The following is a 25,601-nucleotide window of genomic DNA, read 5'->3' on the forward strand; positions in this document are numbered from 1 at the left end:
GGAACGTCCTGCAGAGGCGCCACCATAACAGTGATGTGTCTTTTCAGAAGGGTTTTGTATATGTAATTATGTGGGTGTGTAAATATCTATTTGTGTTTTGTGTACCTGTAGATGTGTTTCCCGGGCGACTGAGTCGTGTCTCCCCGCCTGTGACCATGTGGGCTCCACGCACTCGCACACGATGGGAAGGGGGGATTCATGTGCGCGCGGCAAGGGGGGAGGCCGCTGAGATGTCACGGAGCGCGGGTCGAGTCAGTCGCCTGAGTGGAATGAGAGAGTGCGGTCGCGGAGTTGTGAGTGAGAGCAGAACGGACACCTTCAGTCGCGTCACCATTGTCACGTCCCCGTCATTCGCGTCTTCATCGGCCAGGTCACCCTCATTCGCGTCGTCAGTTACATCACAGTCATTCGTGTCCTTGTCAGTCACATCACAGTCAGTCACGTCACCACCATTCGCGTCGGCAGTCACGTCACAGTCTTTCGTGTCATCGTCATTCACATCACTGCCAGTCATGTCACCATCATTCACACCACTGTCAGTCGCGTCACTGTCATTTCACCGCCAGTCAGGTCACTGCTAATGTCATGTCGCGCTCAAAGTGCGTGGAGCCAGGCCTCACCCTGATGGACTGTCACAGAGGGGGGCCGTGACAGCCCATGTGCAGTGTGTGACGTGTGCAGTAAACACAACTTAACGTCATAAACTCTTTTATTTCACCCGAGTTAGGGTAGTTCGCTTGCCACGTGCCACGAACCTTCTCTGCCGGAGCAGCTGGGCAGCGACTCCAAACCACGGGAACAGCCCTAACGTCGACAAAGTGTATAGACCAAGAATAAATTTTGACTTACAACATGAATTAGATTTCTATGAACAATGTCGCATGTCTCGTGCAAAGGCAGAGGAAGTACTACAGGCTATAGGTAATGCAATTCAGCTGCACAACCGAGGTGGTGCTTTAACACCCAAGCAGCAGTTTTGTGTAACTTTACACTGGCTAGGTACTGGTAGTCAATATCATTCAACAGGATCCAGTCATGGCATATGCAAGACAACAGTTGGGCGGACCATTCATAGAGTTATTGGTGCGATTAACCTAATACTTTTCCAGCAAATTGTTTCGTGGCCTCAACATATTGGCAATGAAGTTGACAGTTTTTTCAGGGTCGCTCATTTTCCAAGTGTCGTGGGTATTATCGATGGCTCACTGATACCCATTGATGCATCTGAAATCAATGAAGAAGCATTTGTAGATAGGAAAGGGAAACATTCAATAAATTGTATGTTTGTCTGTGGAGCAAATGGTCGATTTTTCTATGTGAGTGCCAACTGGCCAGGTAGTGTTCATGATGCAAGAGTAGGTACTTCGAATGGGCACCTTGTATCGCAGAATGGAAGAGGGAAACATATTCCCAAATGGTATTCTTCTAGGAGACTCAGGATATCCTCTTAAAAGATGGCTCATGACACCTTTACATAATGATCCCAACAATGACGGTGAACAGAGATACAACAGATGGCTGAAAGCAACACGACAAATTGTGTAACGAGCACTAGGAATTGTTAAGGAGAAATTTCCATGTTTGAACCATCTGCGGGTTGAACCCCGATTCGCAGCCAACATTGTGAAATACTGTGCTACATTGTGTAACATAGCACGAAGGGATGAGCAATTTGTGTTTCAGGAAAATTTCATCTGGAATGAAATTAATGTAAATAATGATGACTACTATGAGGAAATTGCAGTAGATGCTAGAGCACGACAACAAGAAATCATTCAATCGATGATGTGAACCAGAGTTTGCTTGATACCTTGAGTGTATAAAGAAGTAAATAATAGGTGAACACAGTGAACTATAATTTGTTATTTCACAATTTTTATATAATTGACAGTAACCTGCAACCTTGTAACTATGCAATTGCTTTACAGTGATTCATTTCAGTGGTAAAATATGATTAATTTAACATGTCCATTACTTAAATAAAGTTGCAAACCACACGGTTCATGAGTTCATAATTCTCATATCACTGCAGAAACACTACACTATTATCTCCATTATAATTTGCAAGATTGTCATTCACAGAAGAATCGTCAATAACTACAAACCTTTGCCCCTGAGAAATAGTGAGTAAATGTTCAGTATATTTTTACTTAGGCAATCCATGTTCTACTTCATAGTGCAGTATTTTTAAGTCTTTCAGATAGTTATCCCTTTCTATATTTGCGATCTGCATAGCGATTTGAGATGAATTTCCTTCTCCAACACTTTAACTGTCAGCTCTAACTTCCGTTTCAACATATATGTGTTCTTGGTTTCCGTCTCTTGAGATACCTACCTTCTGCAGGACTCTAAAGTTTGTGTTTTTAAGGAGGACTGCTTCTCTTTACCTGTAAAAAAAGTAATAAAATCAGTGCTACACATAAATAAATTATTTTTATTGGTCAATACACTTTTATAGCATAACATTTTTCTTAATGTTATTTTTTAAAAAAACATTCATATTTAAATCGATACTAATAACAAACAAAATAAGGTACTTATTCCTATTAACACTGTGGTTAGTTACCTTGATATTTTTCGTGTGAAGGTGTAGAAATCTCAGCTAACAAGTTATCCTCAATTGCATTACATTCCGAAACTATCACTTGTGCAACTTGCAGTATTTCCTGTCCTACTTTCTCACAGAAATATATTTCCTCGCCGGCCGTATTCATACTCTCGGGTACGCCAATACCTTCGAGTGTTGGAGAATCCTTTCCCAAAATGTTGTAAACCATTAAATCAATTTCAGTTACTTTAGAAAGTGGACCACCTCCAGTTCCTGTTGTCCTGGCATTGTCGCGCTTCTCCTAAACATAAAAATCGTCAATTATGTAACTTGTAGTAAAGTTTATAATATTTCAGAATTAAGAACTTTAGTAATGTTCTTTCAAGTTTGGGCAATGTTACGTTACAATACATGGTTTAATACCACAGTTATACATATTTCTTTCAAGAAACATATAACTTACATCCTTTGTTTGGGCAAAGAGGTACAGTACCTAACTACATAATTATTGAAAATAAATTATTATTAAACTACTTACCACTGAGTTTCCTGACATTCGGCCACCCTCTTTTCTAAGCGGCCACCAGACATCACGAATATAAGTCAAATGTTTTACATCTGGAATTACTCCAATCGACTTTACATACGCCCCAATTTCTTGCCATGCCTTAACCTTTGATTCTTTTGTAAGCATTGACGAAAATTGACCAAAAAGAGTTTGTTTATTTGTCTTCATTTTTTTGTAATACACACAATTTTAATTTTCTTTGCTCCTCACATTTTTCTGCCTTTTGAGGTGCCATTGTTACAATAACCAACCACACAATAAACACCAACTTCCTACCTCTTTGTCAATGATAAATAAGTTAACTTCACATAACCTCAAAAGTTGACCACTTTACAAAAGTGGATCAGCTGACTTGTAGGTTTGCTATTTTTATAATATTACAAGTGCTGATATTATTAGTGCATCTACCAACATTATGCAACTCAAATTATTAGTACTTGTAATTTGTCTGCTTGTATTTTGTACTATTGTCGTCTCTTCGGCCCTAAGTCCCTCGGTCCCCGACGATGCTCGCCCTGTGGAAGTCGTTTTTGCCCGAGTAGCTCTAGCCTGAGAGTGGCGAGTTCAGGCCTAACGTGGCCGGGACCGGAATTTGTGGGACAGGGAAAGGAGTTCAGGGAAAGTTGGAGATGTTGACGATGGCAGTAGGAAAAAGACGTCTTGCCCAGTTCCGTAGACGAGATTTATTAATGGAAATCCTATCGCAGCCTAGCCGACCACGTCGTGAGACGGACGTTTCTTCCACTGCACGACCCGGACTCCCTAATTACAATAATAAATGGAACACGGTGCTGTAGAGCAGCTGATGACAGCCCTGCGATATGATAAGCTGATCACGATGCTCGACCATACGTGACGTGTTCGTGACGAGTGATTTCTCGCGGAGCGGAGCGACGCAGGTCTGCTCCGCGCGTCAGCTGGTCGGCGACTCAGAGCTCTCCGCCCGCCCGCGCGTGCCGCTATGCGCGTTTGGGGGGGGGGGGGGGGGGGAAGAAGGCCGGCGCGGGAGATCACAAGCTCGCGGCAGGCCAGGCGGTGGATCTACAAACTAAACACAAGCACTGAAACAACATTATACGATTAATTATAAAAATACAAATACAAATACAATTATGAATTACAAAATAAAATACATAACATAACACAAATACGTGGCCGTCCGTGAGCGGTCCTTAATCAGACATAGGTCGCATGCGGGTGCGTCACTGATCTAAACACTACACCACACTGCACTGTACTGCACCAGTAATGCAAGAGAGGGCACTGACAAGGCATAACGGCTTGAAGGAGCCGGGGAGACACTTGGGTCGACTTCACTATTTTTCTATAATATTATTAGTAAGATTATGTGACACAGAATATTAGCACTTTTAGTTTGTCATCTTGTAGTTTGTACTTTTTTTTTACTAATACTATTAGTTCATTTATGCAATAGGGCCCTGGTTATACTATCCTAAACGTAAAAAAAATTCAATTAAATGTGGTTAAAAAGTGTAACTGTTTAATGAACACTTAATACTCTTTACACTACAATGAAATGTTATGAAATTCTGATAAACGGAATACTTCTTTGACATAAATATTTTACATTGTGTACTTAAAGCCTAAAACGTTTATAAAATAATCACTATTAATATATTTTATTAAAATATGAAAAATATATTTTATAAATATGTGTTATAAAATATTTTACAGTGGAATACCGGCCTAAAACTGAGGATTACTGTAATATTTGTGCATTTATTTTTGCAGAAGAAGAAAAAATATCGTAAAATATTAATTTCAATATATCGTAATATCGATTATTTTCCTAAAATATTCATGTTGAATATTTGAACAGTTTATAAGTAATCGATATATTATTATTCGATATTTTCTTCCGATATTTGCATCTCTTAGTGTGCGGCGGGCTTGAGTTGCGACTCTCTATTTTCTTTGCTTTGTGTTGTGCATTGGTTGACCTAGTTATTCTTATTTTTTTAAATGTTTAATCATGTCATTTAAGTTGTCTTCCTTTAAGTAAAAGAGGGAGAAATTAATACTATCCGGTTTGTTGCTGTTTACCGTAGGGAGAACACGATAAAATTTACTGTTTTTTTACATGTGGACACAATAGATATAATAAGTTCTATACAAAAACACTACTTTTAGATATACTGCATGTATTTGAATCTTTTTAGCAAATGTCAAACTCTGACTCATGTGTCAAACATTAATATATGTTGTGAGTTAGTAATTCAAATAGGTAACAACAAAATGGGTGTAATATGGTAAAATGCATCAAAATTCCAATAAACTAGGTTTTCAACATGACAACTTAAAATTAAAGAATAGTTGTGAAAGAAAATCCCACAAGTCGTTGCATTCTCTCAACAACATAAAAAATATGTATTTTTTTTTAATTTGAAACAGCAGATTTCTAGTTATGAAGTTGTGATTCTTACCCAATGATATACAAATATTAAAGGAAAAAAAATGTATACATTAAATAAGCAAAGACTTAGTGGGCTAACCATGTTAATTACTATATGTATTTATTAAGTGCTTGTAGTGTTTAAGTGCTTTTCTGTAAATAAACTATAAAATATTTGGGTTTTGATTCTGCTGATATTTTTAGCTAGCCCAAAAACATATTTTCCCATTTTGACTTTTTCTTATTTATTTCAAAATTATTTTACATGGTGGGCACACCTACACATGACATAAAATACATGTTTATTTTACTTTTGATACTCTTCAGCAATATTCAACAATATTGAACTATATTTGAAAATATTTGCACAAGCACTAGAAACTATTATGACATGCAAACCACTCTCAACTGTTTGATCATTACGTTTAACAGCAGTGATGATAGCATAGATATGATAAATGCATTATTAGTTGTAAGATTGGCATTTGAGATTTGTTTATTCTCCTTCTTGTAAATTGTGTCTTCAGGGACTTTTGAGAGTTTTCGACATAATTTTTCTTCCCAGTGGCGTGCCGGCGGAGACATGTCGCTGTTCCGAGCACGAGAGCTGTGGGCGACGCAGTGTGGCGCGGGTGACGAGTGTTTCGACCAGGGCTCGCTGGCCGTGTGCGACCGGGGCGATGCTGCAGGGGCGGTGGTGGTGGTGGGCAGCCACGGGGGCTGCGTGCGTGCGTACGAGCCGTGTGCGGCCGGAGGCCGGGAGGGAGGCTACAGGCCTGCGGACATGCTGCTGGAGCGACAGCTGCCCGCCCCCGTGCTGCAGGTGGCCGCCGGCCGATTGGTCTCGTGAGTGCTCAGCCCCTCTCCTTATTAAATTAGAGATGTTGAGGCATGACGAGGTTAGAACGAAGCATTCCCAGAATTATTTCAGGGGGAAACGAAGGTACCCTGATGAAACCCAGGGACTCACTGCAAATGGGGATTTGTGATTATTAAAAAAAACATTCAATATTCGTAAATAATTTCTTATTTAATATTTGTGAATAGTTTGATATTCGCTTCTACATTTCAAATTGAAAAGTTTTTTAATCATTCATTATCAATAGATGCTCCAAGTAAGACTTATTCACAAGAAATGTAATTGAAAAATTGTAACATATGAAGGCAGAAACAAAAAACCACAGGAAGTGATAATGAATATCAGTATGTAAGGTGGATGATCTATTTAAAATTGTATAAACATTAAGCACAAAACTGGACTAAATAAAAAGCGAAAATCAAATGATGTTAATAGATTATATACGTATCTGAAACTTCAGAGATGAAGAGAGAATTAAACTTAATCAAACAAAATCTGTCCATGAAAAATTAATCTGAATATTATGATAAACCGTACAGTCAGGTTCTTATACAATCTTCAAGCAACAAAATAGCTGATTTAAGCCGACAGGTCGCCCAGTGACCCACTTGCGATGCAGCGGGAATAACGCTACGTCTACAGAAGTCAACTCAATTAGGTTTTTTCAACGAGCAAGTTTTCACGGGGGTGCAACACGCACATAAGCCAATGTCAACCAGGTTCATCCAACAAGCATTAACGAACATAAGAAAACCTTGATGCAAGGAGGTATCTGAAATATTTATACATAAAAAAATAGTCACCAGACTTGTAATCAAAAAAAACAAAAGCCCTATTTGTTACACTTCCATCACAAATTAACTGAACCTTTCTCAAGTTAAGGTGGCAAATTTACATACCAAATACAATATGTATGCATCTTTTCACATTTCAGTATTAGTAGATTTCAACAGAAAAAACAACACTGTCTTCTGGCCTGATATAGCAATTGTTTAATTAGCCCTTTTTATGGAAAATTACATCCAGATAAAATGACCTTCTATAACTTAGTTATTGATACTAATGAAAGCACCAGCATCATTTTAGCCTTAAGCCCTCTGTTGATAACACCACTGTAACATTAAATAACAAGGTGTGCAGAGGAGTCCCACAAGATGAACATGCATCCCTAAACACTTTGTGTGGGAAATATGTTATTAAAATGTTAGAGGCTTGAAAAATAAATCCACAGGATTTTTTGAAATTTTAGTCACCACTGAATTATTTGTTTTACTGAAACATAAATTCTCACTATTTCACATCATGCTTAGATTTAAAATAAACTTTACACTCACAAAGTTGGAAGGAGAAGGTGGTGCTTTGATTGCACTTTATAAACAAAAATTTCCATCAGTCCATCAAATACAAATATTCTGCAAATATCCTGGAATTGATGTCGGAATCAAAACTAAAAACTTTGCCGAATATCTAATAGTTGGTAACACCAAATACCTATACAACATATCTTGAAGCATTAGATGATAACCTCACTGACTAACAAGATGATTTGTTAATACTTGGTTCAGTGTGAATGGTGTTGATTGGACTAATAAACATACTTCTAAACTTTTAATATATCACATTCATCATATGTCATATTCATAAGGCACAATCCCTGCTTAAAATTTTCTGCTAGTTGGCCAGTGTAATGATATTCAGTTCTTAAAAAATGTTAGATCTTTGCTTTACGAATCTACCATATTGTGAAGCGATGAAATCAGTTGAAGCAACTGTAAAAGAAGACACCACATCCTGCCCTAGATATTACAATTACTATGGATACTCAGTTAATGAACAGCATTATCTCCACCTATCGAAATTACAAAAATTGTGATTATGTGCGTACATGCAACGACATTAGGGATCAGGACTGTACCGACTTTTTTATGACTTCTGAAGTTAACACCTTTGTTGATAAATTAACAAATTTCTTATGTGATAAATATATGCTTTTATTCCAAAATATTCATAACCATCCTCTAAATATCCCCATTGGTTTTCCAAGGAACTAATAAAAGGTTTGAAATCTAAAAACATTTTCTTAAGCTCTTTGAAAGAAATAACAAACCTCAGTACTACACATATTATTCCCATTCCCATAAATCAGTTAAAAAAACTTATCAAACAAGATAAACTAAACCGGACTTGAAAGGTAAACATCATCATCAAGAAAAATCCTAAAAAATTCTACATGTAAAATTCATGAAAAATGGTTATTAACAATAGGTATATATTAATGTAATATCTAATTCTTTTGCTCAATATTTTGCAAGTGTTTATGTCTTATCAAACCTTCACCAATCTCAGATATAAAGTACCAGCTCTAATTCAATCTGTTTTCCATCCATCTCTGAGAGTTTGATACTTTGTGATATTAAATCCATAAAATCTAGCATGTCAACTGGACCAGATGATATACCACATTTTATTTTGAAAGTCTGCTCTCGGTTATTGGTGCCCTTGTTGCAAAACATATATTTAATATTAACTGCCATGTTTTCACAACAAAATGGAAAATACCTTAATTCATCCCTATCCACAAAAATTGCAGCATATCAAACATTGAAAAACTATAATAGCCCTATATCTTTAAAATGGTTTTAAAAAAACATAAAAAAAAACAATAATTAAATTTTCACAAAAAATGGGATACAAAATTGTAATGACCTTTATAACAAATCTACTCACCTTTTTAAATCCAATTTGTAATGAAGTAATGAACAGTGGTCAGGTGGATGCTTGCTATTTTGATTTAGCTAAAGTTTTGACACTAAATCACTCTATATTATTGGAAAAGCTATCAAATGTAGGCATATGTGATAAATACATAAATTGTATCCATAAACAAATTTAAATAAAATAAAAATAAAATGAAAATAAAAAATAACTTGTAATCAATACACCGATTCTGGAGTTCCGTAAGAAGGTACGCCATCACCTCTACTTTATGGTATTTTTAATTATATTACCTAGGTTCTACATCATTCTACTGACCTTTTATTTACAGATGACTTGAAAATATTTAGAAATATTACTTCCATACATGATTGTCTCCTATTTCAAGAAGAAATTTTTTAAATTATTAAAGGGTCTAAAATAAATCTTGTGGAGCTTAACAAAGGAAAAACTTAAGTCATTTCTTTTACAAGGGCACTATATTCTGTTAGGTATGATTATTTGATAGACAACACTGAAATTTTATCAAAGATTTTGGCATCATATTAGATTCAAAATTATACTACTAGTAACATGTCAACTCTTTAGTTTCCAGTTCCCGTAGAACCCTAGCTTTAATTAAGTACATTACCGTACTTTATATGCACTTAAATTGATACCATTCTTACACTTTATATAGGTTTAGTAAGATCAAAGTTAGAATATGGTTCTGTGATTTCGAATTATATTAATAAATCTGTCTGTGACAAAATTGAAAATATTCAAAACAAATTACTCAAAATTGTAAGTTATAAAAATTGTCCTCATCCTAATGTTTTCTGTCTGAACGCAGAGTGTACTTGGATTCACTTTATGTTAGCAGCTGTTAAAATTCCAAACTAAAATGTATATACCTTCATTACAATACAGTAGAACCCTGTTATAATGTTTTTCAAGGGAGCACAAGAAAAAAACATTATAAGCAGGAAATCTCAATTTAGCACTTAAAAATGTTCGAGCTTTGTACCAATGGACTCACCAAACTATGTAAACAACTTTAATGTTAAAACCAAAGATAGTATACTTGATACATGAATTTTCTGAAACAAGCCAACAATTTTTCAACTTCGTCTTGTTCCCTGGTTAAATTTTGTTTGTCTTTAAAGATACACTGCCACATTTTTTGTAAAATTGTCTCACGATTCATGATGACCACATTAAGAGTGAGAACGTCTACTCCTTCGCCACCTGAAAATGTTTAATTTTGGGATTCCTACGTATGAATGAAAAAAAAAAAATTATTTGTAAGCAATAGAAAACACTTTTAGCTATGCTCCGCTCAATGGTTGGCAACTTAAATATCGTAGGACTATGTACGTGTATTTATTTCCTGCATATAACGTTCATAAATAGTATAATTTCCTGCTTAAAATGTTTTCTTTCTCACATTCAATAAATGGGGAAAAAATGTTTTAAAACCAAATTATTCCAACACTTATGATAAAAAGTTTCCTTTATGTATGTTTATGTGAAGTGGTGACTAAAATTTTAACAAACTGTCCTTATGGGGGAAATATTGGGACTTTAAAAATATGACATTATAAGCAGGAAAACATTATATGCAGGAACATTATAACAGGGTTCTACTGTACTGGTATAAGAGTACCACAATTTAATATATGATTACAGTCTCTATTATCTGCAATAAACAATAAAAAGGACATTTTATGTAGATTAATAACCAACTTCAAAAAATTAGCCAAATGTGTATAAATAACACCAACAGTTCTTATTCTCTGGCTTTTCAATAGTTTGGTAAATTATGTGGTATAGGTATTAATGTTCTCCATTTTCATTACTGTAATAATACACATTACTTGAGTGTGTGTTATTTTGTCTTTGACTTAGTTATGACATCTTTTTTCTTTTTTGTATTGTTAGTTTTAGGTGTCTGCCTTGTAGGCAGTGCCTACCTTGTTTTGTCTATTGTTGGTCTGTTTTTTCATTGAGCCTATCTCTAAAGTTAACTATCCTTAACTGTTTATAGGCATATTGAAAATAATAAAACTAAAAATAAATAAAATTATCTACTGAAAATTTTATATTTGTTTTCTGCAACTTACATATAACAAATAATCTGTAATAATGATATTAAATTTCTAATAATACTATATTTTTATTTATATGATCAGATCAACAAAACAATTTTTAAAATTAAAAGTGTGAAGTGTGAAAAAAAGTTTTACTGTATGTTAAAATTAGATTTTAAAAATATGTGATATTCATAAATAATTTGATAATCAATTCAAAATTTGATTTACATAAAAAAAAAAACGAAAATTGGTGGTCTGTAAAGTCTGTTTACGGACAATAGTTTAACGTGACGTGATAACAAAACATTGATGAAATGATTGCATACTTTTATGAATAAAATTGAATCATTTTAATTTTAATAATAAAAGAATAAATGCTTGAAATTATACTAGTAATCAGATTTTTAAAATGCAAGAATAATTAACTTTTATTGCCGAAATTGTTGTTGTAATAAGCAACGAAAACCACTTTAACTTTTCACTTCACTTTATAAACAGTTGACGAAACAGTTCACGTGTAGATGACTTGTAATTAATTTTAAAAACTGGCTTTTAGCTATAAATTTAAATATAATTATGAACAAGTTTTCATATAAATAAACTGTAATCAAATATCTATCATCAATTATATGAATCACCATAATTTTTTAGTCAATTGTAACATAACCTATTATTACTGCACTCGCCGTAGAAGCTACTTTTTTTAATAATAAAAGAATAAATACTTGAAATTATACTAGAAATCAGATTCATTTTCTTACGTACATTTGATGTAGAAATTATTTCATATTACACATTTATAAACAAAGTTTTAAGTAGTGATGGTTCGAATCCCATTTTTCTCGAATCCGAATCTCGAATCAGAATCCCAAACAGTACCTCAAATCCACCTCTCGAATCCGAATCCAGTTCTCAAGGGTTAATTACAAAATAATTTATAAGTTAAGAGAAAAAATTAAACATTATGCAGAATTATTTAACCCTTTAAATTTTTATTTAAAAAAACAAGGATTTTGACACGGTCTGGATCAAGACAATTCCGTTTTTGGTCACTATGTTTCCTGCAGTTCTGAACAAACGTTCAGAGAACCCTGTCGCAGGTGGTGAACACAAATATTTTTTGGACAGTTTTTGTAGCCTGGGTGAACACGCAGACTGAGTTTTCCAGTATTCGAGGATGTTTATTTCTGGGTTAACTGTAGGATCACGTAAGAATCTGGTCACTTCATCAATTGCTGTAGAATCCGACTTGGTGGATTTAAGGCATTCAGGCATTATCTGTGAGTACAGTGATTCATGTATCCACGGAAATCGGAAAACGAAATTCAACATCCGACGGAACAATATTTTGTAGTTACCAACTTGACATTTGTTTAAAGTCCCAAAGGAAGGTAAACGCTTTCCTGAAATATTTAATGGAAACTGAAAGGTGCCATCTTGGCTTCAATGGTTTTAGGCCATAAGAAATATTGTCGTGCGTCTTTTAAAATTAAGCTTCACTAAAGCATAGTGATTAATATGCCCAAAGTTAAAAGTGACGGAGTGTTTTCTCTAGTTTACCCATTCAAATTCTTTATATTAATATTAGTTTTTTTTATGTTGCTCAAAATGATTGGCTAACAAATTCATTGGTTGGACATAATGGAATTCCCAGATAATACATATTATAATGTTGGTAGTCTACACAAACCAAACTTGGTCCTTAAAAAATTCCTAAATAGAACGTGTATCAGAATATTTAAAATTGAATTGCGATTAAAATAATAATTGTATAATGAATTAATTTTTGTCATTCATTATTTCATTGTTATTACTAGTGATGCACCGATTCCGATACCGATTAACGATAATCGCCGATAATTACATTTTACCGATTAATCGTTATCACCGATTATTTAAATACCGATACCGATGTAAGTTGTATTTTACGCATCCTTTATTTTCTCGTCAGATTTCTTAGACATAGTTCGCCGCATATCTTACGCCAGATTTTAAATTAAAAAAATTAGGCGCACACTCACTATTTTAATTTAGTATTCATTCCCGCCGCTATTTATTTTGTAAACACGCAACTAAGAACCATAGATACCTGCATACATATCAAAGTTGTACTGCCAACTTTAGAATAAGACAGCATTAAAGTGGTTACGATTACGATCAGGTTTAGCAGCACTAGCAATCATAGTGAGAAATAATGAAAACGACCGAAAGGAGAGAGCGGTTGCTTTAGCACCAAATGTTTGCGAACTTCAGTGTTGGCTAACTTTCCTGTTATTGGCGTCTTTGTTGACATTATTATTATTACTTATTAACCTGCAATTGGGCTTTCACCCGGTGGCAAGAACTCCCACTCACTCCCCTCTCTCCCCCCCCCCCCCTCCATCAGCTTTCTCCTCAGCTCCCTCCCATCCCTGACCTCCACCATTTCCTCCCCCAGCCCATTCCACTCCCTCCCCGTCCTCACCAGGAAGGTGTTCCGCCCTCTCTCTGTCCGCCTCCACACCCTCTGGAGCTTACATCTGTGGTCTCTTCGTCCTCTGTACTCCCCTCTATGCACTTTGCTTCCCAATTGCCCCCATCCCCCTTCCCCCTTCAGCACCTTGAACATCCTGACCAACCTTTCCACTCTTCTTCTCCTCTGTAACGTTTCCCACCCCAACTCCTTAATCATTTCCGTTGGGCTATGCAGTTTCCCATCCTGCCCCTCCCTCCTTCTCCACATTCCCATCACCCACCTAGCCGCTCTGCGCTGCACCCCTTCCAGCTCCTTCACCTCAGTCACCAGGTAGGGGTCCCAGACCGCCGCCGCATACTCCAACATTGGCCTGACCAATGTGGAGTATGCCTTCTCCTTTGTCCTCCTCCCAGCTCCCTGCAGGGTCCTACCAAGCAACCCCAGCGCCCGCCTTCCCCTCCTGACCACCCCCTCTATGTGCTCCGCCCATCCTAGGTCATTTTTCAGTGTCACCCCCAGGTACTTATATCCTGCTGCCTCTCTTATCTCCTGCCCCTTCCAGTAATATACATTTCGTGTGACTTTCCTCCTCTTTGTAAATCTGACAACTTTTGTCTTACCAACATTCAAGGACATTCCATTTTTCTCCGTCCATTGCTCCAACCTTATCAAGTCCTCTGCTAAACATCCCCCTTCCCCCACAACCTCATACACTACACAGTCATCTGCAAATAGCCTCCATCTGGCTTTCATGCCCTCCCCCAGATCGTTTATCATAATTGTGAACAACAGAGGCCCCAGCACACTCCCCTGTGGCACCCCCGACGTCACTTCCCCCTCCTCGGAGCTTTCCTCACCCACTCTCACTCTTTGTCTTCTATTCCTCAGGAAATCACCCACCCAGTTTACCACCCTTCCATCCCTCACCAGCAACTCAACCTTTTCCATTAACCTCCTATGGGGGACCTTATCAAACGCCTTTTCAAAATCATATAATCTATGGAAGTATTCCGAAGGTGTTGTGTTTTTAAACGTAAATGTTTATTATTGCGAATGCGTATTTCTTAAAACGAGACTGTTTTAAACAATGCCGCCTGTGAAGATATTTTAATTCTTAGTATTGCTTGATATATTATTATTTGTTTAATTTAGCTGTTGGAAAATGAAAATGTGATAAAATAATCGGTAATCGGTTTGTATCGGTATCGGCCGATGTTTATGTTGGTTATCTGTATCGTTTCGGTAATCGGTAAAGCCTTATCGGTGCATCACTAGTTATTACTACATGTGCGACCGTAACTTGTGATGAAAGTCGGCATTATTGTTGTATTACTAATTACCGGTTTTTTCGGTAAAGTTATTTAAAAAAAAACAAGATTCATATTACTAGTCTAGATCCTAAATGTGCTTTATTTTATTTTTTAGCATATTCTGAGAATACATATGTGATTTATGCCTTATTTAATGCCAATGTAGCGACAATGCATCCATGTTCATGAATATAAAGTAAGTTTCCCAAATCAGTACCTACCTACATGCTTCATAATTTTTTTATATAATAACGAATTAAAAGTACAATACAGTAGAACCTCATTAATCCATGATGCGCTAATTCGGGAATCGGATAATCCGGGACGATTTAAAAGAGAAGGAAAAAAAGAGAAGTAAAAATTGTCAGCACTTAAAATTAACGCCACGCGTGCCGGCGGCCGGCAAAAACTACAAGCCATTGCGTGGGCCGCCAAACTCTGCAACGTTGTTTGTACCGACCCTTTGTGTCGCTCCCCTTTCAGCTGTCACATTTGTCACTCTTTAAACTTGAGGGGGATGTCCTGACTTCTGCTTCCCGTCTCCCTTTGTTTGTTTCCACCCGCCAACGCACGGCAGGCGCCTGGCGAGTGACGTGTCTGGCTGGCATTCGGCTTTACGAAAAAGGGGGGGGGGGGGGGGGGGGGTGCAAGGTCAGCTCAATCTTATCTTTCTCTCTTCGGCTGTTGTAAATGACCGTGAACTAATGGCTAGGCAGTGCTGTATTTTTTTAAGCCGAGACTCTAATTCGAAGACGGCCGGCCCTTACCGTGAAGGATATTCCGGGTTTATTTTTATTTTTTACAGGATTTCAATTATCCGGGCATTGGCGGGTCCCAATTAACATGGGGAGTTTACAATTTTTTATCCATCTGCTGCCAAGGCGCAGTAAGCCTCGGGAGATGTTACGTCACATGACCTTGGCCTTAGCCCAGCTGCACGCCGGTGTCTGAGAAGCTTGACAAGACCTTCCGGGCTTTCAATCGCTAGTCCGTGAAATTCGGTAATCCGTGATTATCTCGGTCCTGACCATCACATATTAACGAGGTTCTACTGTACCTCAATAGGATGTGTTCCAAGGATAACATAAACAGGCCAAGTAAATTGTAAGCATTTAAGTTTTTAAAGTACTACTACATTTACATCAATATTTTTCCTCGAATCTCGAATCTTTTCCCTCGAATTTTGAATCTTTCGAATACCTACTAGAGATTCGGTGGGATTCAAGGATTCGACCGGCCCATCCCTAGTTTTAAGTTTTCACTTCTGTCGGTGCGGCGCAAGCGTACAATGAGCGTAATGGGACACAGCGTAACGGAACAATGAGCATAACGGGACACAGCGTAACGGAACAATGTGCATAACGGAACACTTTTTCGTGCGTGCAGCCGGCGTTCATCGATTTATTAGACGTCACGTCAAAACAGTTTTCACAGAAGCCTAACTGTGTCTGCTATTTTTCCCAACTGCGAAAAATTCAGGTTCTTCTCCATTGGGAATCGAACTTGGATCTTCCTTAATGGAAGGCAAGTGATCTGTCCACTCCTCTGCCATGCCCCCATTCTAATTAGGAATTTTTGGAAGCGGAATCGGCCTCCTCAGATAGCTTTGGAAAATTGTGGCAAAGAATAACACGTACATGCGTGGGTTGTGATTGGCTGGGATGGTGTGTTGCAGGGGGTCGCACCAGCAGCAGTTGTGTGTGCTTCACCCGCGCAGCGTCGCGGTCTACAGCCTGGTCACCACCGCCGGCGAGGCGGAGCACGGTGAGGGCTCCCCATGCTATTTCAACAGGAACCCCGTCAGTTCAAAACAATCACGTACACACATTGTTTTAACTGCCGTTACAATGCTAAGGAAGTGTTTTTTGTACATACTAATTATGTTCATTATATATTACTTAATTTTTTTCCACTGGGAAACAAATGTATCAGAGAATGGCAAATGCAAATACCTCTGGATGACAAAAAAATAATTTTCAGTGTAAAATAGACCTAAAAGATTTGCATGAAGGAAAACAGCTAAGAAGTTATTTCTTGTAAATCGAAGGTTCAGTCTCTTTAGGTAGTTTCAGATACATATGATTAAAGCAGAAAAATTACAAAATATTTCTAACCATGTGCATACTTACTACATATATTATTAAGACTAAAAAAACAGTAGCCTATAATGCGACAACGAACAAAAGAGCGTTCTTAGATTTTCCTCTGCGCATCCACAGACTTCCCCTACCACGGTGGGAAAGGAGGGGTGGCAAACCAACCCGTCACGCCTGAGCCCGTCTTACACGAACATCAACGGCGTACTTATGCATTTCATTTCATTTCATTTGACCACAGTGGCAACTAAATTGCAACTCAGAATTTTTAAATTAGTTTTCCAGATTAAAGTCTATGTCCCTCATAGCATAGCATTATTGTTATTGTTTTTCACATTTTGATGTTTAATTTTATGATGGTGTTTTGATTGAAGATTGATTTATCGACTCGTCGTTTAAATCAAATGCATGACTAAAAAAACTTAGATTCACCGAGTCTAATTTATTGCGTAGGAAGTTAAAAATTATATTTGCGCAAAGATTATACCGAAGTGGTTTAGAATCCATTTTAAATGTAAGTACTGCTTCAAAACATTGAAACAGGCATAGAAAATAACCACTTCGTAGACAAGGAAAAAAAGCTAGCCCACAATTAACATACTCACCTATTTCGAATCACAAAGACCATTCACTGGATATGGAAGCCTTATTGGCTGAGTATTCTAAGTGATTAGTGGCCACAGTGATCAAGTAGTCTAAGTTATAGGGACATAGTGGTCGAGTAGTTGAAATGATAGTGGCCACAGTGGTCTAGTATCCTAAGTGATAATGGCCACAAGGCTGAGTAGCCTAAGTGATGGGAGCCACAGTGGTCAAGTATCCTAAGTGATATTGGCCACATTGGTCGAGTATCCTAAGTGATATGGGCCACAGTGGTTGAGTAGTCTTAAGTGATAGGGGCCACAATGGTTAAGTAGTCAGTTCCGCCAAGTTGTTCATGGTTCAATTTCAGGTGGGGTCATATCCGGAGATCTATCAAGTTGCAGCGAGCTGGTGGGTTATCTCAGCATTCTGCCTTTCCCCCATCCCCTCTCCCAATCCTCTTCCTCACTTTTTCCCTCATTGCTTTATTCTCCTTGCTCTCCTCTTCTCTCGCACCGAGCCCTCTTGGGTGAGAGCCAGGTATCCTGTTTCCGGAGGTAGACAGGGGTAGAGAAGGTCAAGCTGGTCTTGCGGCAGGATTCACATTCTCTTGACGGTGGATGCCCGGATGCTCGGAAGTGCGGTGTGCTGGCGTAGGTGAATAGCTAGTGGGGTGAGGGATGGGACTAAACTATTCATTGAAAAATGTCGGTATTTTTACAAGGAAACTTTAATTGACCTGAATGTCCAAACAGTTCAATTGGTCGCCTGCGTCGGCTTTCACAACATACACTGAATTATACACAGTACACCCTATCGTCAAGGAAGGGGGGGGGGGGGGACAAATTCCCTAGGCCGAGATAGGTCCTCGGATGGCCTGGCTCGCGAAGGAGGGGTGCGAGCTGCAGAAAACGGATAGCCAGTTGTTCTGCTGCTCCCCCTATGATCGTCCTATGGTCAGTGGGTGGATTCCAGCCTCACTGGCCGTTGGGCCGATCAACTGACTTCAGGTGGATGACCTCGCCTTTATATAGGGAGAAATGCGCGGGAACAAAGAAAATGAAGGGAGGGGCGAACTAACTCCTCTTTGGAAGGGATGAGATGCGCGTGCATGAATCTCACCGAAATTTCCCTGCCCTGGTGGTGGAAGTATAAACTAGATAAATGTGGCATTAATAATTATATGTACATACATATATATTCAATCCTATGTATTAAAAAGTATTTAAACTTGCTTTCACAACTTAATTTTATACTTTTATAAAATATAAATATAGTTGGTAGTTCGCCGGTCACAAGATGGCGTCACAATGTACATGTTCAGCTGTGGCGAAAGAAAAATATCCATTTGTATACATAACTCGTTCATATTTACTTTTATATCCTGAAGTAAATAAATATGTGTGGTTATAGCAACGTAAATAATAAAGGTGAATATGGTTGGTTGCTTCAATGAATTATTCTATTGTTCGTCGCTTTGTTTATAACCTACGACGTCGCACAGATTCCTCGCCGCATATTACGTGAGTAGGCCTATTGCTGAAATACCTTTTTCCCTGAATTGCTTCTGAGCTTATTAAAACTCGTTTTGGGTTTAATTATAACGTAAAGTAACGTGATATTTAATATAGAGAGGGCGGGCAAGCATCATCCTCTCATTGCCTCTCAATGACGTTGATGTTCAGAAGGGCAATAAGTAAGGTTGTGCCACTGATGGACGTGTTGTGGTGCGGCAGGTGACCAGAGCCACCTGGCGCTGGCGTACGAGCACCAGCTCCCCCGCTCGGCCACATGCATGGTCCTGGGCCCCTTCGGCGGAGCGAAGGGCAGGGACTTCATCTGTGTGCAGTCGCTGGACGGAACACTGAGCGTGTTTGAGCAGGAGGTGCCAGCATTCCATCGTTGCCTTCCCGGGTTCCTGCTGCCTGGCCCGCTAGCGTTCGCGCCCCTCACCGATTCCTTCATTACCGTGTCGTCTGACTGGCACGTCAAGAGCTACAGGTGACCATGGAGGCATATCGCTGTCTGCTTGTCTGTCCCCATGCTCCTGGCATTGACTGGGTTGCTTCCATGTTTGTATGACCTCAAAGTCATGTGCATCTTCTAGGTTTTTTTTTGGCCGGACCAGTATTCAGACTTGTCTGGACTGTCCAGTGTTCCATACCTCCAGTGTTATTACACTGCAGGAAATAAAATTATAATTATAAGCATATATTTATTTACATAGCCTAAAATGACCCCTTGACAATTTTGGTGTTATCTTCTTCAAGTAATGATTAATTTTCAAGTATGTGGATATATGATGGAGGAATAAAAAATTTTTCACTTAAATTTCCATAAAATTCAGAAAAAATTATTTTCAAAAATATCTATTTCAACATAATATACCTAACTGGAATGTTTAAATGTAACAAAACATTATTAAATGATTTCTGTATTGGCTAAATAAATTGTCAACTTATGTAGTCTACTTTGTATATTATATATGATCATTTTTGTTGCTACTGTTTAAATAGCCCTGTGCTGCCAAGGTTCCCTGATCCTCCATGTTCCTTTGGCTTTGACGTTGGGTCCAGTGTTGATGATTTAGGGATTAATGTCTCATTGACATTGAGGCCATTAGTGAAGCATTGATGAATTGAATGGGCAGGGAAAATGGTAGTAACTGGATAAAACCAGTTTACTCACTGCAACATTGGTAGAGACAAGATTTTAGAGTTTTATTTTTAGTCCAATTTGTTTTTTAAAGCAGAATATTTTGTTTTTGTGGTTTTTATTTTTTAAGTTTAGTTTTTTAATACTTTTCATGTGAAAATAGTTTTTAAGTTCACACGCTGCATTTTTACGATAAAATAATTTCTAGCATGTTTGTCCAAAACTGATATAGTATTTGAAACAATAAAAATAAATTGGTAAGCATTAATAGTTTTAAGTGATTCAATAAGGCATACATGATCAAACAAATTAATTTAATTTTCTGATTTACACACCCATCGCCTTCCTTCCAGAATTTACTCTGAGGTGTCAGACATAGAGTAAAGACTCCTATCCCCTTAAAATGCCATAATTATTTTTGGTGTCAGAAGCTCGGCCACTTACAATGCAGAATAATGACTTTCCTTGAATTTCAAAATAATTTTTTTATTTGTGATTTGAATAAAGTTATGATTAAACTTTGTTTAGTTTCATGATTTAACTTGCACTTTGGTGCTATATGGTGTATTAAATGTATTTAGGTGTTATATGGTGTGTTGACGTGCTTTTCAGTGTTATTTCAGTTTAATTGCAATTCACCATATTTGTCCCTTTCCATTGTTGATCATTTTACCATTTCACCCGTCATTGGCGTATTCCTTCTCCAATATACTTGCCACGTACAGTGTTTATCATTCTCTAATAACCTAACAGCCGATAAGACAATAAACTCAGTTGCTGTTGTGCGTTTGTGATGACCTGTGAGGGGGAGTTTGATGTGTATGATGTGCTCACATGTACTTGAGAACCACTGCAGTAGACACCCCAGGGAATTTAGTATTTCAAGGAATAGTCAGAAAATATATGTTTGGTCAGGGAATTTAAATCAAATTGTTAGACAGAGGCTCTTCCTGTATCGCTAAACCATTTACTGTACAAGCATACATTATCGTGTTTGAGTTCAGTTTTTGTTATGTGGAATTATTGGTGTGCCAAGTATTTTTGAGCAATTCAGTTTTTTAAGGCTGTATTGTGGTGGTGGTGTTAGTGATGGTGCCTCAGAGTGTGATGTAAGAAACGTCGCTCTGTGCATGGTTTCTCTTTTTCTCTTACTGTAAACATTTCTGTCACAATGTTGAAGAATCATGAATTCCGTTGTGACTATTGAAAAAAACTAATGTTGGTTGTTTTCAAGAACATTTTAGGTACGTTTTGGTTAGCAAAAATTTTATAAGACACCTTTTGGTGGGAGGGTTTGCTAACTTCTTGTGAGAGGGAGCAACAGTGGGATGTGTGTGCGGCCCCCAGGTACCAGGTGCTGGCGGAGGCCGGCGGGGCGGCGGACCAGACGATGACCAGCACGGGCAGGAAGGTGTTCCCCGACTGGACCCACAACCTGGGGGAGGGCGCTGTCTCCGTGGAGGCCGTGTCGTGGTCTGCCGCAGACTGCCAGATACTGGTGCTGGGCCAGCGCAGCCTCCTGCTGTGCCTCACGGCCGGCGGCACGCTCGTGTTCGCCAAGCGGCTCGAGTACCGGCCGCGGTGCTTCCACCCCTACTTTGTGGGTGCGTCAGTGTTCCAGCTTGAAGCGGGTAGCAGCGAATGTCGGACAATTTGGGCTTTGATACATTGGAAGCGTGTTTAGAGTTGCACAAATGTCTGATATTTTGTTAGTTAATGCATGAAATTGAAAATTTACATCGATGTTGTTTATAGTATAAATTAAAACTAGGCTGTTCCATAAAGAATAGAAGTCAGTTAAAAAGTTTCTCAAGGTATGTACTTTAAAATTTGAATTGATTAAAAGGGAAAACTTATTTGTGGGTAAAATGATATGTTTTTATGTAGACGTTGTGATAAATTGTTCAAATATATATTAGAACTGTTGGCAAACAGATAATTCTTTGTACGCACTTGGTAAAATCAGCACACAACGCTGTGCCCACCTGGTGGTGGCGAAGAAAAATTTATGAATCTGGTAGAAAACATCTGGCTACAAACTTAAGAAAACGGGTTATAGTTATCTTGCCATGCTTTTACGTGTTTTTCGGAGATAATACCCACCAACTGTCTGGATCCAAGGATCATCCCCACCCCTATTTCCCCCTGTGTGAAACCCCTTTTGCAAAAAAAAAATTTTAGTGGCTGCAAACCAGACCTTTTTCCTACCAAATAAACAACGAGGCAGGTTTTGATTAAGTTAACATTTAAATGCTAATATTAATATTGTAACTATTATTTCAATTTGTAAGTAAGTATTAAATATTCACCACATTGAAAATGAATTTTAATTCTATTGAAGTCCTTACTGGTTATTAAAGCTTATGCTTCACGCTCCGGCATAACTCACATTCAAGAGCATGCAGTTGGTATTCATGTAGCACTGAGCTCTCAGTAATCTGGGAAGTTTTATTACTTGTAATGTTGCAGAACCCTGCCCTCCTAATTAAATAATTTTTCTTTTAAACTATTTTTATGCATGTAAATATTTCTTAAAAAATCTTTCTAATGATATTTTACCGTTTTTATGTATGTTAGAGTTGATATTTTTCACTTGCTGAATGTTTTAAGAATGTACCTTGTATTTTAAGAGACGTTTTCAATCAATACTATTTTTTATGTAATTATTCACAAATGAGCCGCTGTTCTAGATTTTTACGTGTTTAGGCCTACTTTTTCAGGTTTTTCTCAATAAGTTTAATTTTGTAAAGTAATTCGTATTATAATTATTGTTCTTAAATTTTATTAACGTGTTGTAATATAATTATAAATCACGGGACTGTGTCTGGGCTTGTGTGATGGTTAGAAAGAGAGGCATGAGAGGCCTGTAAGTGGGAGTGAGAAAGGAACAGTGCTTCCCCGCCAACCGAGATAAAGACGGTAATTCCCCCCCTGTATGGGAACTGAGTGATAACTGCTCTCTCACGGTGTGGGAGAGAGAACGAGAATGGGAGTCCCCGATTTCGAGGTGAAATTGAAAAGAGACTGATCAGGGGAAGCCCAGAGTTCTGTGTGTAAAAGGTTTTTTCATGTATTGTAACTTGTTCTGTGATTGGCTTGCATCAGTAGCATGAATGAAGAGTGCGTGTGATTGGTCGGTGAGGTCATGTGACGTCCACTCCCTGCGTGGAGGAGACGAGTTCATGAGTTCACCAGTCGTCTGTCGAACGCTGGACGAGTAGGTCGCGTTCGATGGCTTCTCGCTAATTATAATGTAATTACGAAGAGATAATTTCACGTTGGTGGTCGGAGCCAGGCCTATATTTAAATCAACCTAATTTTCTTTTTTTTCGTTTTGGATATAACTTAATTAGAAATTGCGGCCACCTTCGTAGGCATGTTGGCTCGGGGCGGAATTCGTTTTCGCTGGGTGCGGTCCTCTTCGAGGTCGTCCCATTTTCTTGTACTTGCAGTAAAACATTACTGAAGGACTCAATCTACGCGATTAATTTTCCGGTAATTCTCGTCATGCGAGCTACCAGCAGTTTTTCGACGGGCAGATGTATGTGGACTGAATGAGTAACCTCTTTTGAAAGTGTTTGGAATCGTCTGTGCAACATTCTATTAAAATAAAATAAAAACATCAAAATTTGCAATCGGCGTTGAACTGTTTTATTTTGTATATAACGAAACGTTATATTTGGCGCCCGGCCGCGCGGCTTGAATTTGGACACGACCCTGAGAGCAAGACGGACATTTTCGGCGGTAAACAAAGATGATCTCCCAGAACTTTCGGCGCAGCTGAGCGGTGAATGCAGTTTTTCTCCGCGGCGAGAGACAACGGGCTGTTGCAGCGAGTGAAGAGTTCCAGAGAGACGACGGAAAACAGTACATCGAGGGACAGAGCGACCCAAGGCACCGTGGGACTTCAGGCCTTTCGCATCGCGGGACTTCGAGATCGTCACTTCGCGGGACATCGGGGGATGAATCGCCGAAAATAGCAAGTCGGAAAATGGAGCTTAATTAATTGTTTACATTGTTTTTCTTTTGTTTTGAGCATTCAAATAATATTTGTGTTAAAATTTTGTAATTTCTATATTTCATTATGACGATTTGTAGCCCAGTTGAGGTTATGGGGGGGTCCGACCAAATCTTGCAGTTACTTTTGTCAATGAACCAGAAAATGAAACAGGGACAGAATGAAATCAACAACAAAATAGATCAGGCAATTCACAAAATTGAGGGAAATTCACAAGAGATTGCGAAGTTAAGGAGCGAAATAGGCACACAGTTGCGACAGGAATTTGGCAGGGTGGAGAACAAATTTGATGACTTTAAAATTAATGAACAGGTAGCCACATGTACGAAAAAGGTAGATGAATGTGCAAATGAAGCAAATGTAGGAAAATGTGAAAGGGAAATAATAGTGTCAAAAGAAAATGTGGAAGTTGTTGTACATGATGTACATGAGCAGGTAAACATTGCGAATAGATGTGAAAAATTCCTAGATGAGGTAAACAAGGGAAATGTGGAGAATGTGGTTGAAAAAATTCGTAAATTCAGAGGTAATACACATGGACTGAGGATTTTGTGTAAACAAATGAAAAAAGTAGAAATTGAAATGCAAACGTTCTCAGATACACTTGAGGATGAGTTTGCTGAGGAATGGATCAGTGAAGTGAGTTTTGCAAATTGCGGAGAAATATTAAAAGGGAGATTTTTTCCAAGTGTAAACAGTAATGTACCAAGATGTGGGTTGTGTATGCCGAATAGTGTACAGACTAAAACTTTCGCACTGATCCATATGGAACCTGGATTGAAAAGAGCTGTGAAACAGGTTCAAGGGTTTTTTGTGTGGAAGCATGTGTACAGAACTATCGCCGAGATAGTAAACAGTTTTTTGTTCTGTTCAAAGGCAGAAGAAAGTTATGGTAAATGGACAGGGGTGATGCAACCTCTGGAAACAGTGTGTTTTGACTTGTTTGGCCCACTGCCTAGATGGAGGGGTGGAGTCAAAACTAGTTGTGTCGTGTTTGATGTTTTTTAAATTTTTTTGCAATTTTTGCCATTTTTTTGTAATGTTTTTCAGAATTTTTTTTTTATTCTTTGAATTGTGTACTTTTTAATAATGTTTTGTATTTTAAGGGTTTTTGTATTTTTTGAAGAATTGTTATAGTGTAATATAGGAATGTATATGTAAGATTTATGACTGCAAGTTTTTGAGATGAATAAGGTTTTTAAAGAGAAGGAAGGTTATACACATAAATTTTTAAGATAAATAACTATTTTTAATGTGAATGTTTTTCTGTTTTAGAAAATAACTATGTTAATATATATATAAATTCTTTG

The 25,601-nt window shown here is 37.9% G+C and overlaps 1 protein-coding gene across 4 annotated transcripts in view; it reads left to right on the top strand.

Annotated features, from left to right (window-relative positions):
• Positions 1–5,048: 5,048 nt before the first annotated feature.
• The window catches only part of LOC134527595 (protein PTHB1), an 82,630-nt gene continuing 62,077 nt past the window's right edge, over positions 5,049–25,601 (top strand). For 2 of the 4 annotated variants that reach the window (XM_063360411.1, XM_063360413.1), the window contains exons 1-5: positions 5,049–5,164; positions 6,095–6,375; positions 16,616–16,704; positions 19,355–19,619; positions 21,621–21,877. In XM_063360411.1, the coding sequence (XP_063216481.1) occupies positions 6,113–6,375; positions 16,616–16,704; positions 19,355–19,619; positions 21,621–21,877 (874 nt within the window). In that variant the 5' untranslated portion in view covers positions 5,049–5,164; positions 6,095–6,112. Of the gene's footprint in view, positions 6,376–16,615; positions 16,705–16,910; positions 18,030–19,354; positions 19,620–21,620; positions 21,878–25,601 lie in introns of those variants that run through there. The other 2 variants (XM_063360412.1, XM_063360414.1) reach the window with 2 other exon arrangements.

Source organism: Bacillus rossius, chromosome 1, assembly GCF_032445375.1.
Source record: "Bacillus rossius redtenbacheri isolate Brsri chromosome 1, Brsri_v3, whole genome shotgun sequence".
Classification (NCBI taxonomy): domain Eukaryota; kingdom Metazoa; phylum Arthropoda; class Insecta; order Phasmatodea; family Bacillidae; genus Bacillus; species Bacillus rossius.